Source organism: Colius striatus, chromosome 6 (genome assembly GCF_028858725.1).
Source record: "Colius striatus isolate bColStr4 chromosome 6, bColStr4.1.hap1, whole genome shotgun sequence".
NCBI lineage: Eukaryota > Metazoa > Chordata > Aves > Coliiformes > Coliidae > Colius > Colius striatus.
Genome location: NC_084764.1, coordinates 5,441,063 through 5,454,067, shown reverse-complemented (window position 1 = coordinate 5,454,067; position 13,005 = coordinate 5,441,063). Strand labels below are relative to the sequence as shown.

The 13,005-nt window shown below is 49.8% G+C and overlaps 1 protein-coding gene across 1 annotated transcript; it reads right to left on the bottom strand.

The window, feature by feature from the left end:
• Nucleotides 1-466: 466 nt before the first annotated feature.
• DLL4 (delta like canonical Notch ligand 4) lies at nucleotides 467-12,725 on the bottom strand. Its single transcript, XM_061997902.1, has 11 exons — nucleotides 12,308-12,725; nucleotides 11,897-12,160; nucleotides 11,363-11,420; nucleotides 10,288-10,557; nucleotides 9,114-9,174; nucleotides 8,879-9,009; nucleotides 7,315-7,484; nucleotides 6,027-6,246; nucleotides 4,666-5,374; nucleotides 3,830-3,938; nucleotides 467-2,393 (listed from the first exon to the last, which is right to left on the bottom strand). The coding sequence occupies exons 1-11, from the start codon at nucleotides 12,359-12,361 to the stop codon at nucleotides 2,388-2,390; spliced, it is 2,052 nt and encodes a 683-aa protein (XP_061853886.1). The 5' UTR covers nucleotides 12,362-12,725; the 3' UTR covers nucleotides 467-2,387.
• Nucleotides 12,726-13,005: the final 280 nt, after the last annotated feature.

Genomic DNA, 13,005 nt, shown 5'->3' with positions numbered 1-13,005 from the left:
TTGTAAATATTAATAAGATCATCCCTCAGTCTTGTCTTCTGCAAGCTAAAGAGCCCCAGCTCTTTCATCAGAAGGGAGATGCTCCACTCCCTTCATCATCTTTTGTGGCCCTGCACTGAACTCTCTCCAGCAGCTCCCTGTCCTTCTGGAACAGAACTGGACAGAATATAGGTATAACTTTTCTGTCAGATGAATGCCACTCAACCAAACAACTTTGTTGCCATCAGTTCATGCTATCAACTTTTCATAAAAGGCAGCTGACAGCAGTTGTGGGCACGAAATGAAAGTGTTGGGGCTGACTGCAGGGAGCAGGCAGACAAGGTTACTTCTGGGGCTCCAGCTAACCTTGGCTGTCACCGAATCATGCGACCTGAAGTGGGAAAAGGACAAACCACACTAAGCATCGTAGTAGCAGGAAAGTATTTTCATTGCTTGACAAAAAAAAATAAACTTCAAACTTTGTCATCACATTAAAAACATTACATGACCAGTAATAAACATATTTACACTTCTGTTTTGATTATAAATATACATTATATACAAAATAATGTTATAAAACGTAGAAAGTTCAGTGCTTCTGATTTTCTTTTTGTGGTTTTTCTTTTTCTCTTTTAAATTACTGAAACACTAGTCTTCAAAAGAAACTACAAACAGACAAACCAAAACCCATATTATTGATTTCTGAAGGTCATCTTCAAAATGGTCCGATGTGGTCGGAGCAGAGGGGCAGTGGTGGACATTACAAAGGAGGCTTGTCTGCACAGTTCAAGGCAGTAGATGGGCTAATCCAACGAGAGGATTTACAAGGGCAGGGATATCAGTGTCTGAGAGATAGCATGGTCCAGGGTTCTTCAAAGAGATCTTGTTTCCTCCCTCCTCTGTCTGCTCCACCCCACGGTCTCATTCGTGTCACAGCACTTTCCACTGGGCTGTCTGGTATTATTGCTGTGAATATATATATATATAAGAGCAGAGCTTCTGCACAGCTCTGGCTTCCAGGGGAAGGATTCCCCTTTTCTGTGCAGTGTGGGGGGCTAGGAAAGAAACAGCACAAGCCTAGAACCTTCTAACTTTAATCCTGATAGGTGCTTTGCTCTTGGGTATTTGGACCAGGGATGAAGGACAGGAATTGGGAGTTTTGCAACCAGATGGAGAAATGGGGATGTGGAATGGTGTGTGTGTGTGGGGCACACTGCTTCTTCTCCTTCAGAAAGTAACAGCTGTAATTTTGAGACTATTTGCAGTACAAGGTGGCACCTAATTCAGAAACACAACATAAACCCCCAAATTTGTGTCAAAATAAGGCAGGGAGCAGGGAAGAGAATGAGGAAGGAGAATGGAAAAGCAATGTCTATTCACAATCACTGGTAGTGCAAAGGGCATGAAAACAGCTGAGACAGCTCAGCACATAAAGGTTCTAGGAGCTGATTGATTTTAAACGCATTTGTAAGGCTTTAAATAGAGCTGGGATCATGCCTCCTCCTCATTAATGGGGAAGAGGCAGCACACATCCCTCACCACAACTTTTCCTTCTCAAATGTTTAAATCCACAAAGACAAAACCCAACACCCCAAATCCTGTCCCATGACCCTGTGGCTTGGGTCAACCAGTCCTCCAAAGCATCATCAAATGAGGTGACAATGCAACCTGGGTATTCCTCTTTCCTTCCTCCTCTCGCCCCTGACACAGTCTCCAGCAGGAGAGAGGAGACTCAAATAGATGTGTGGCAGCAAGTGTCGACCACCCCTGCCCAATACCGTTTGGGTAACTGCAGCAACAGCAGTCGAGTCTCTGTTTGGGCTTGTTAGATTCTCTTGACATGTTTTAGGCACTTTTAAACCCAGGGGGGAAAAAAAAAAAAAACAAAACAAAAAGAGGAAGAAATTGGAGACCTCGTTTAGGCTGTATCCATTATCTGCAAAGCAATGTGTCTGTCTTCACACCTTCCATGGCAACATCTGTGACTGTTAAGTGCCTCCTCAGCTACCAGCACCTCCTGTAACCAGAGTTCTGGGAAGCCAGGGGTCTGTCGGTGAGGAACTGGTTTGAGTTATCTTTTAAACGACAACATTTCAATGACAACTTTTTTGAACCCCTCTCTCTCTTCCCTCTGCCTCCCCTCTCCTATAGAGAATAAGGTTTCTGGTATCAAACTTCGGTAAGGGCAAAAAAGAATAATAATAATAATAATTAAAAAAAAGGTGTATTGCATCTTTCAGTAAATTCACAGTCTGTCCAGTTCACCCAGCTCCATCCTCCGCCTGAGAGCAGCAAGTTGCATGTAATGAAAAACAGTCCAATCCAGTTCTGAATTGTAAACAATGCAGCAGGAACATCCGTCTACTGGCGTGACCAAATCTGAGGTGCAAATGAGCTGATCTTCAGTCTTATACCTGTCAGGATATAGAATAATACAAGGAATGAGGAGGAAGAACAGCATGCAGAGTGCTGCAGAACTAATGAACTCGACTTCAAGCGTGTCAGACCGAAGCAATTTAAGGCAGACTATTCTGCAGCTTAACTATCAGCGTTTAATGGTCTTCTCAGAGTCCAGAGACAGAATCACCACCAAAAAAAAGAGTCATCTGTGTGATGAGTGGCCTCTCTACCTGAGGGGAAGAACGCTTACAATCCTGAGTGCTTAACACTGGGTCTCTGTAAAAAGCATGTGGTGTAGCTAAATAGCTTGTGTTCAGAAGCATTAAGCCCGAATGATGTGGAAAGGAGTTTCAGGAGCTGTCATTCTGGAGATAAAAACCACTTTTGGAGATGCCTGATGTAAATCTGGGAGCCTAGCTTTGGTCAGCAGGATCTTCAAAGGAAGATATGGTATTGAGGTGAGTTGATGGGAATGAGGTGTCCAGCTGTCACTTGGATCTTTGGAAATCCTTTTGCTTAGTCTTCAGCTTTTAGTGTTGCTGGTTGACTTGTGTTCCAGCTTGCCTTCGAGAGGCAATCTGATATCCACCCTGGCAAGGGAGACAGGATCCTGCAGATCTGACTTCACAGATCACTGCTGTATGGCACAGCAAGCCTCTCCTCCCTGGGAGGAGGGTCTGCAGCTAAGCCCTAAAGGTGGCTGCACTGAAGGAAGCCGGGCTTGGTTCATCTCAAACTGCCTTCCACTCCCATTGAGCCTCTTCCCAAAAGGTCAGGGACTCTTCAGGAACTGGTTGGTTTCTCACTAGCTGCTTTTCTTTTCGAGCCTTTCTTTTTGTGTGTGTGTGTATTTATCCTCTGACTTTTCAATATAAACAGCAAAATCTAGATGTGTTTATCAAGAACAGGGCTGACTTCTGTCAGGAAATATATAGCTGGAGATTAAAGGCCGAGAGGTTGAAACTACCTTATGACAGACTTCCTAAATGGCTTCTATGCCTATCCATTAACACACTCAGCTACCTTCCATCTCCTGCTGGAAACCTGTAGCTTTGCCTTTTTCCACAGATTATCCATTGTAGTCGTGGGAAAAATGGCTTTACAGCAGTGGGCCTCTGAGTGATGACTGGTTCCACTTTTTGCTGACTACCTATGTAAGAGGAAATAATCCTGCAATGTGCTGAATTTTTATGGGCTGCTGTTCTGCGCCTTCATCTCCTTCCTGCTGCCTTACCTAAGCTCAAAAGCTCTGGTTTAATCAAGTCAGAGCTGCTAATTTCTTCATTTGCCCCACTATGTGTTCTGTGTGGGCCACAGAAGAGGAGAGGTGAATGCTGGGAGGCACGGGGATCCCTGGAAGCAGAGTTAACCTTCTCAGATGCAATTCTAGAGGATAATTTACCCCTTTTGCTTTGCAAATTTACACCAGCCCACCTGTGTGCTCACTCACCTCCGTGGCTATGATGCACTCATTCCTTTCTTCTGTTATCACAAAGACAGACTGGTACATTGAATCCCTCGGAGAGCATATCGCTGATATCCTACATTCTGGCTTTTCACTGAGGCAGGGAAGAGAGAAAAGAACATGAGTTGGTTCCTAACAAACCCAAATCTACCATGAATATAGAGTGGAATGAGATAGCCGTGAAGGTGTGGGAGGGAAGAGCGGAGGATGAAGTTTCACGTGTTCTGTGTGATGGCAGGACGTGATACTAGAGAGGCAGAAGGAAGGAATAGCTGCTGTCTTCCTATGCTCCTGCTATTTTCAACCTAACAGCTTGCTCAGCCACAAGCAGCTCCCAGACAAGGCTTTCAGTGCAGGTATCAGAAGAGCACTGGGACACTGAGTAGCTGCCCTTTTCTTTTTGAAAACAACAGTGGTTTAGTGGGCTTTTTCACTCCCTCATTCTTCTCAGTGAGCAGATATTTTTTTCCCCTCTTAATAATCAAAATGCTTATTTCTAATCACTATGTGCCTTAACTATGTCCCGAGGAAGGAAAGACACTTCTTACTGTCAGTACCAGCCTGGCCACCACCCTTTCCCCTTCACAGCACCCATACTAGCAGCAGGCTGCACAAACCATTCCATTGACTGGGCCAGCGATACCACTTGCCTGTACTCCAGGATGAAGAGTCCTGGCTTTGTTCTAATTTACTTTGCATATCATCAGCTCAAGGTTGATGTTTTCCACCCCCCCACCCCCCCAGAATTTTCTCATCTGCATCTAGACTGAGGTGAAGACGAAGGGCCTTAGGAAAGACTAGAAGGAAGATTGCATTCTCACCTGTGTAGTCTGAGGGGAGACTTTTCTCCTAAACACTTTTCACTTTTGTAGTATTTCTCTTCCTGCGTGCCTCTACTTGTCAGGTCTTTCACCAGATTGTAGTCCAGTTTATGGTTCTTGGGTTTGTAGTTTGACTTCTCCAGCCCACAGTCCACTTCCAGGTCTTTATTTTTATTGGTGTTTTTGAGCTGGGAAGCTGGGATGAGATTGTCCTTCTGGAAGTCAGACAGGTTGTTCATTGTCTCCAAATCCTGCTCTGGGTGCATCCTCATCTGCCTGATGACCATCGCTATCATGCAGAACAGGATGAGCAAAGCCACCAGCCCCACCCCCATGGATATTGCAATCCAGGGGACGGGTTTAGGAGGAAGCGTGACGGGCACTGAATAAACTGGCAGTTCGCAACGGTTGCCCATGAAGCCAGAAGGGCAGTAGCACACAAAGCTGGCGCTATAAAGCCCGCTGTAGCACGTGCCTCCGTTCTCGCACGGCCCAGAAGCGCACTCGTCTCTGGTTTTGATGTCACAGTTCCTGCCGCTGTAGCCCGGCAAGCACGTGCAGGTGTAATCGTTGATCAGGTCGTGGCAGGTTCCCCCGTTGGAACATGGGTTTCGGGCACAATCGTTGATGTTTATCTCACATTTCTGACCAGAGAAACCGGCCCGACAACGACACACACGAATCTGACCAAGGTAGAAGCAGCTGCCATCTGAGGGGAGGGTGAGGGGGGGAAAAAACACACACACAAAGGACAATAAGTGAGCCTGCAGTGCTCTCAGAAGGCTGAGCCTCTCCCTGGATTTTACACTATCTCAAGGAGAGAGAGGTTGTTTTAACAATACAAATGCTCATTTAAATGTCCCTTCGAGTTTCCCTAATTGAATGGTGAAGGAGGTGAGGGAGCACTGGCAGGGGCTGCCCAGGTGGGTTGTGGAGTCTCCTTCTCTGGGGACATTCCAAACCCACCTGGATGGGTTCCTGCGTGCCCTACTCTAGGTGGCCCTGCTCTGGCAGGGGGGTTGCACTGGGTGATCTTTCGAGGTCCCTTCCAACCCTTCACATTCTGTGATTCTATCCCCTCCCAAATACCTAATCATTCAATTTACTTAATTCTGCCCTCTCCCCATCACAGGGGTAACCCCCGTTCATCCTTTTGCTGCATACAGAATGCCAGTGGAAACCACCCACCCCTGCCCAGCAAGAGACTAAAATACAAGGGCAGATGTGGAAATACAGCTGGGGGGGGGGGACTAATGGGTTGGAGGGAGAGTAGAGGTCAGATTGGATTTCCATCACTTCTGCACTGAAAAGCACACCGCGTTCGGGGGCGGCGAGATGGTTCTGATGCCAACGACACTCACCATTGGCACAGGGGTTGCTTGTGCACCTGTCTACTTTCTTTTCACAGTTTGAGCCCGTGAAGCCGAAAGGGCAGACGCAGGTGTAGCTGGCTCCTTGCTCCTTCTCCAGGCACGTGCCCCCGTTAAAGCACGGCGAGTCGACGCACGTCAAGGCGCTGTGCTCGCAGTGAGTGCCGTAGTAGCCGGGGGGGCACAGGCAGTGGTAACCGTTCTCCATATCCTGCCAAACACACAACACAATGTTCAGGCTGCTGTTATTTGATGGCACCAAATGATGGCTGCTTACTGCAGCGAGCACCGCTCCGTCCCTTCTCCTGACGCTGGCAAAAGGGAGGTTTGGAGAGTAAAGAACTGCAGGCTGGGCTGCGAGGGAGGGAGCTGCGAGTCGGCTCAGCGCTGCGTGGAGGATGCAGCCACATGAGCTGCAGGGAGCCTACAGCTAGACATAAACATTACTAACACCACTAGTGTCTAACAGATCCCTGAGATGTCCTCCCAGAGCAGAATGGCACGTTGTTGACCTACACAGCTGTGATGGGGCCATTTATCCTCACCGCGAGCGCCCCTTGTTTTTGCTTGACAAGGGCTTATGTTGCTTTGCTGTGGGTAAGCCCAGCCACTTAGAGGCCAGCAAAAACTGTTTCTTCTTGCATGTCCAAGGCCTTGGGAGAAGGGAGCTTGTGCCATTAGCTTTCATCTAGACATGCATCAGATTGCATTTGATATCTAGTCTTTACCGACAGATAGAACCAATCATTGACTGGGTCCGAAACAGCACTGAAACACTAGACTGCAGGAAACTAAACATGCAGGACTGTTTCACAGAAAGCTTTTCAGCTGGTTGCCCTCATTCTCTGACACTACACTCCCACAGGGGAAAGCAGAAGGCTTTTCTCCCCTGTTATTTGCTATTAAAATACAAACTGTGCATTTGGGTTATATGCTTCTATATGAACTTGGGATGTTCTTGGTTTGGGAAGCTTATTTTTCACAGATCTCCTCCCTCACCCAACCCTTGGATCTTGCCAAGCTCTCATAATGGCTGCCACAGAAACCCAAGGATCAGTTGACTGGTTCTAATCTAGATGATACATCTCCTCCTGTGCCAGACTTCCTCCCCTGACACCTCTGGGGCAGGGCTCAGTACGGTAGTTGCGAGCGTCGGTAATGAACCTGCGTCCTATCAAATTCCCATTGTGTGTTTGTTACAGAACCATTGCTGAAAAGGTATCCTGGGCTTTGCTTGCTTCACAACACAGCAAAGGTTTTCCACTTCAAACTCCCTTACCGTGCAGCTCCCGCCGTTCCTGCAGGGATTGCTGTCGCACTCGCTGATCTCGTGCTCGCAGTCGACGCCGGTGAAGCCGGGTTTGCAGGAGCATGTGTAGCTGCCCTGGCCTGTGTTCATGCAAGTAGCTCCGTTTTTGCACGGCCTGTGGTGAGTGCAGTAGTTCAGATCTGCAAAGATTAACCACAGGTTAGAAAAAAAAACCAAACCCACCACAAAAACCAAACCCCTCCATCTTTGGCAGCTGGGGAAGGCCTCTTTTTGTACAAAACCCAACACTGGAGTTGGTTATCTGGGCTATCGGCAGTAAGATGTTTCAGTTTATCATTGATTGTAGGTATTTCCTTAGAGACTTGGCCAAAATCATAGTGCTTTGGTACCCTCTCCCCCCTTCTGTGTGTGCACAAACCCATTGGCTGCAATGGGGTTTAGATGCCAAGCTGAAAAACGGACTCAGTAAGCGTTCATCGTCCTAGAGACACGGCACTAGATGTCACAGGCTACAACAGCGAGCCCTGTCTTGAAATGGCCTGCTTGGAGGCACCTTCTGGGGAGGCAGGAGGGGGAGGAAGCAAAGATGTTTTGGCTTGGAGATTTAAACAAACACTAGCAATCTTTCCTTGTTTATTTACCAGGCTCTCTCCCGATGAATGTTGGTAGTTTAAACTGCCTAAATGGTTTAGCCAAGCTTGGCAGCCCCCTTTCCCTCCCCCCTCTTTAGATTTGAGTCAGAGGTTAAGCACACAAGTTCATAGCACATAAGCAGAAAATCTTTATTGTCCCTATAAATACCATAGAGTGATTGGAATACAACTGGTTAATAGATAACTACAAGCAGAAAAAAAAGATAATAACTAGATCTGGAACTCTACTTTTCCTGCTTAATTCAGCCTTCACCATCTTAATCCCATAACTGTCTCGAAAACACTTAGCTTGCCTTGAGCACTTCATGGTCTCAGTGCCAGCAGTGCATATATGGCCTTGAGGACATGACTTGCTCAGCTGGCTACAGTTCAGTGATTCAGTGGGTTGAATAGGTGGAAGTGGTCTGGTGTACCTTAAAATGGAACCTGTACTTTTCATTCTTGCTTAGATGATTTTTTCTCTCATGCTCCAGACTTATCACATGAGTTAACTTCCTTGTATGCAAAATAAGGAAGACCCAAATGATGGTGTTTACTGCTGCTGGAAACTGTTTGTTTAGTAAATTGTTATAACTGTACAAGGGACTGAGTCAAACTCAGTTTGAGCAGGCAGAAAACTTGCCTTGTTCAACACTCATCCAGGTTGTTGGGTTGGGTTTTTTTTGCCCCAAGAGAAAAACCCCTTCTTTGGGAGGGAAAAACTGCAGCTATGAAAAAGCTTCCATGGAATGGTAGGGGTTGGATGTTTTCAAATGAAGCTTCAACCAAGACTTGGTATCCAAGGCACTAAGTGGTGGCACAAAGTGATGCCCGTGCACCTTGCAGTAGCTAAATTCTAGATGCAGTGGCTGAGATTCCTCGGTGCAGAAGCGAGGAGCACGCAGCCCTAGCCACCCATAAGCACAACCTCCAGAACTAACCTTGATCACAGAAGAGGCCACCCCATCCTTCATCACATATGCACTGCCACTGTGTTTTACACGTCCCGTGGCGACAGCCGATGTGGGGGATGCACTCGTCGCAGTAGCGGCCTTGCCAGCCAGGACGGCAGCTGAAAGAAAAGCCCCCCAAAAAAAACCCCATTAAGAGGCTGAATTTTTTTCTTACAAGGTGATGTTTGAACTGAAGTTCAGGTTGCAGTTGCTGTCTACTCACATGCACTCTCCGGGCTTGTTGCAGTATCCGTTCTGTTCGGTACACCCAGCCAGACAGATGGCTGTAAAGAGAACATAAAGAACTGTTTAGGTAAATACACATGGCACTAGAGTATACCCTTTATAAAGCTTGGGTTTAAAAACCTCTAGGTACAAGGAGTTCTGGAGCAGGAGGAAATGCACAAGGAGAGCCAGCACTTGATAGGTTGTCCTTTAGTTTTTCTGTTTATACAACAAACATGAACTCTGGTGATTCTTGCTAGAAAAGGGGCAAGAGGAGGCAGCGCCGTCTTGTGCTAACGAGAGACTTGCAAAACCCCAGCAGTACTCCAAGCTCACAGTAAAGATTCCCACTGCCTCACCACCACACCTGTCTCACCTCCTCTGGCAACAGGAGCATTTGTGTGGGCATGCTGCTGGTGTTTTGGAATAGGTATCGCTGACTTGGAAATATCAGCTGAGATCTTTTTGAGCTGCTGGCTCGTTGCTGTGAGCACTGGTGGAGGTGAAGCACAGCATTGGTAGCTGCAGCCAAAGGGGGCAAAGTCCTCAGCATGCAACTTTCTTTCTCCCAGCAAGGAGTGGAGAGGTCAGCATGAAAACATGACCCCAAGTGCCTACCGGGTAACCCTGCACAATGCTTTGTTACAGCACTGTTGGAACCACTGTGTCGTAAGGACTGGTTGGGAATCACAGAGTGGTGGGGGCTGGAAGGGAGCTCCAGAGCTCATCCAGCCCAAGCCCCTGCTAAAGCAGGTTCCCCTCCAGCAGGTCACACAGGAACGTGTCCAGGTGGGTTTGGGAACCTCCAGAGCAGGAGCCTCCACACCCTCCCTGGGCAGCCTGGGCCAGGGCTCCCTCACCTCAGCACCAAACAAGTTTCTCCTCGTGTTTAAGTGGAACTTCTTGTGTTCCAGCTCATGTCCATCACGCCTTGTCCTTTCACTGACCACTAATAACCAGGGTCAGGCCAGCTGGAGGAACTGCACAAGGGAACATGTTTTTGAATCCCGTGTCCTTTCATTGAACAAGCTCCCCGATGCCCTGGGGGAGCAGCGTTTCCTCAAAGGCCTCTTGGGCGTCATCCCTATCCCACGCTAACGCCCAGTAGCACAGTCGGGGCTTGGGGAAGCCAGAGCAGGTGCTGATGCTCCTGAAGGCGCTGAGGCACTTACGCACGGTGCAGTACTCGCCGGTCCAGCCGGGCAGACAGGCCACGCTGCCATCCGCCTCGCAGACGTAGTGCCCGAAGCGATCGTCGCGGGGCTTGCAGAGGCGCGAGCAGCTCTCTCCGTAGTAGTTCTCGCTGCAGACCACGCGGTAGGAGTAGCGCAGCTGGGTCAGGGGGCCGCTCTGCACGTCCTGCGACCAGTCCTCGCCCACCGACAGCGACCGCTGGATCGACATCTGGCTGATGAGCCAGTCCTCGGAGGGCAGGCGGGAGCCTAAACGGGACAACGGGCCCCCTGAGTCAGCAGCCACCAAACCCACCCATGCAGCTGGAGGAGGGTCCCCCCCTGCTCGCCTATGTGTGTGTGTGTGTGTGTGTGTGAGGGTAAATGCCCCGTGCACAGGGCTGGCCGAGGGGGGCTCGGTGGAAGGGGCCTTTGAAAGCGAGGGCTGCCGTGAAATATCCTTTTCCTCTCGGCTGAGAAAAACATCCCAAAGCCATTATTCCTTTCCAAAGGGCGGAATTCGAGCAAGGTGTAAAATACAGGAAAAGGCGGCCGGGGCTCGCTGGCAGCCTCCCGGCTTTCTCACCACAGCCCGCCTCGCGTTCCCACGCCAAAAATAAACCGGAGGAAACGCAATTGTGTTGGAGATTAGGCCGGGGCAGAATCAAAGCGGCCCCTGATGGGTATCGGGGGGGGGGGCGGGGGGTTTGAATCGGCTCCTGACGGTGGGAGTTATAGTATAAACAGCTGAGCCGGGGTGGCTGTTAACCGCTTTGGGATGGAGGGGGTGGGGAAGTGGGATGGGATGGGGTGAGGAGGGGATCGGGGGGGCGAAGGGGGTGGGATGGGGAGGATGGGATCGGGAGGTGGGAATGGGATGGGGATGAGATGAGGGAATGGGAGGGGATGGCGATGGGATGGGACTAGGGAGGATGGGAATGAGGTGGGATGAGGATGGGAGAGGATGGGATGGGAATGGGATCGGGAGGTGGGATGGGAGGATGGGGATGGGAATGGGGATGGGATGGGATGGGATGGAGGGCGCCCCCTGTCGGCGGCGGGCGGCAGTAATCACCTTCGGGCAGGTAGTTGGCAGGCGCGTGCCAGGCCTCGATGATCAGCGAGAAGGTTCCCTGTAGGGAAAAAAGGGGACGAGGGGCGAGGAGGAGGGAGGAGGAGGAGGGGAGAGGAGAAAGCAGCTTCAGATCAGCTTCCCGGCACCCCACCGCACCCCTCGGCACCCGCCCCGGCACTCTGCCCCGCGGCTATGCGCTTCCCTCTGTCCCTCCAGCAGACCGCCGGTGCCCCCCTCCCGCCGCCCCGTTTGCTTTTATTCCTCTTAATAACATTCGTTATCCCAAGTGTTTCTGGGCTGGATGCTCTTTTGCCTCGACTTTTTTTTTCCCCCGCTATTTTTTTGCTTTTCCCTTTTTTTCACTTCCCCCTCCCCCCCTTTTTTTCCCCCTTTAAAGGAAGTTCTGGAAGTAAGTCTAAAGGCGCAAGTAGTTTGTTTACTCTGCAGCTGGGGAGCCCGCTGCCGCCGGACGCCTTTCCCTTGCCGCCCTCCTGCCCCACCATCGCTAACCGGGCTTGCAAGTGGAAATCTCACCGGCCACGTGAAGTTAAAGGGCAGTTTAATGGGGCTGTCAAATCTCTCCGTATCCTTGACGCTGAAGGAGTTTATTCCCAGAACCGGGGTGATGATGCTGCCGAAAGTGCAGGAGCCCGGGGAGACCACTGCCTGAAAATGCTTCAAACAGACGCGAAAGAAGGTCCTGCAGTGGGGGGAGCAGGGCTGCCCGCTGGCCAGGAACCCGTGGCTGTTCACGAATTCGTGCAGCTCCAGCTGGAAGACGCCAGAGCCGGACACCCTCTGCACAAAGGGGAGACACACAAAATAGCCAAATCAGACCTTACCCCGGCTTGCTTCCGTCACCCGCTTTACCTTTGTTTTTTTTTGGGGGGGGGGGGTTAATGTTAATTATTACCATCATTTATTTAGTTTGCCATGTGCGATTACCTGCTGCAATATCGTTAACAGAAACGTCAAGCCAAAGATGCGCAAGGCTGTCATCCTTGTGTTATTCGAGCTCCCAGATCTGAGCGGGTTTAGTTTTCCTCCTGTATTCCTCAAATAAGCAAGCACGTCTCGGTCGAGGGAGACAAGAGAGAGACGATTCTCCTTGGAGCAACCTGCCCTTCCAAATATTCCCCCGAGAAGCACCAGCAGAAACGGGAAGGTAAAAATCCAGGTGCGGATCCGTCTCCTTCTGGGAATTAATCCTGCAGCCAACCGCCGACCTCTGATCGCTGTCGTCGCCCTTTATAAACTCCAGAGCCGGGTGGCTTTGGTGGGAGAGGCGGAGGGGAGTGTTTGCCGTGGAACCAACCGCTCCTCCTTCAACCGGTGCTCCCCGCGCTCACTAAATGGGAAACTTGCTTCCCTTCGAGCTGTTTATATACTTGCCTCGCATCCTCATCGGCTCATTATGTAAACTGTCAGTCAGACTCACGGGCGAATCCCTCCCCTTTTCCATCTTTCTGGAGGAGGGAGGGGAAAAAAAAAAAGAGAGAGAGAGGAAAAAAAAAAGGAGCCAAATGTTGTGGAGAGCCCTGATATCCAGCATTAATACCCTGCTGCTGCCGCCGCCGAGCAGCAGAGCTGATTACCGGCGAGCCCAGCATCTGTTGGGATATTTACGGCGCTCGCAACGGGGA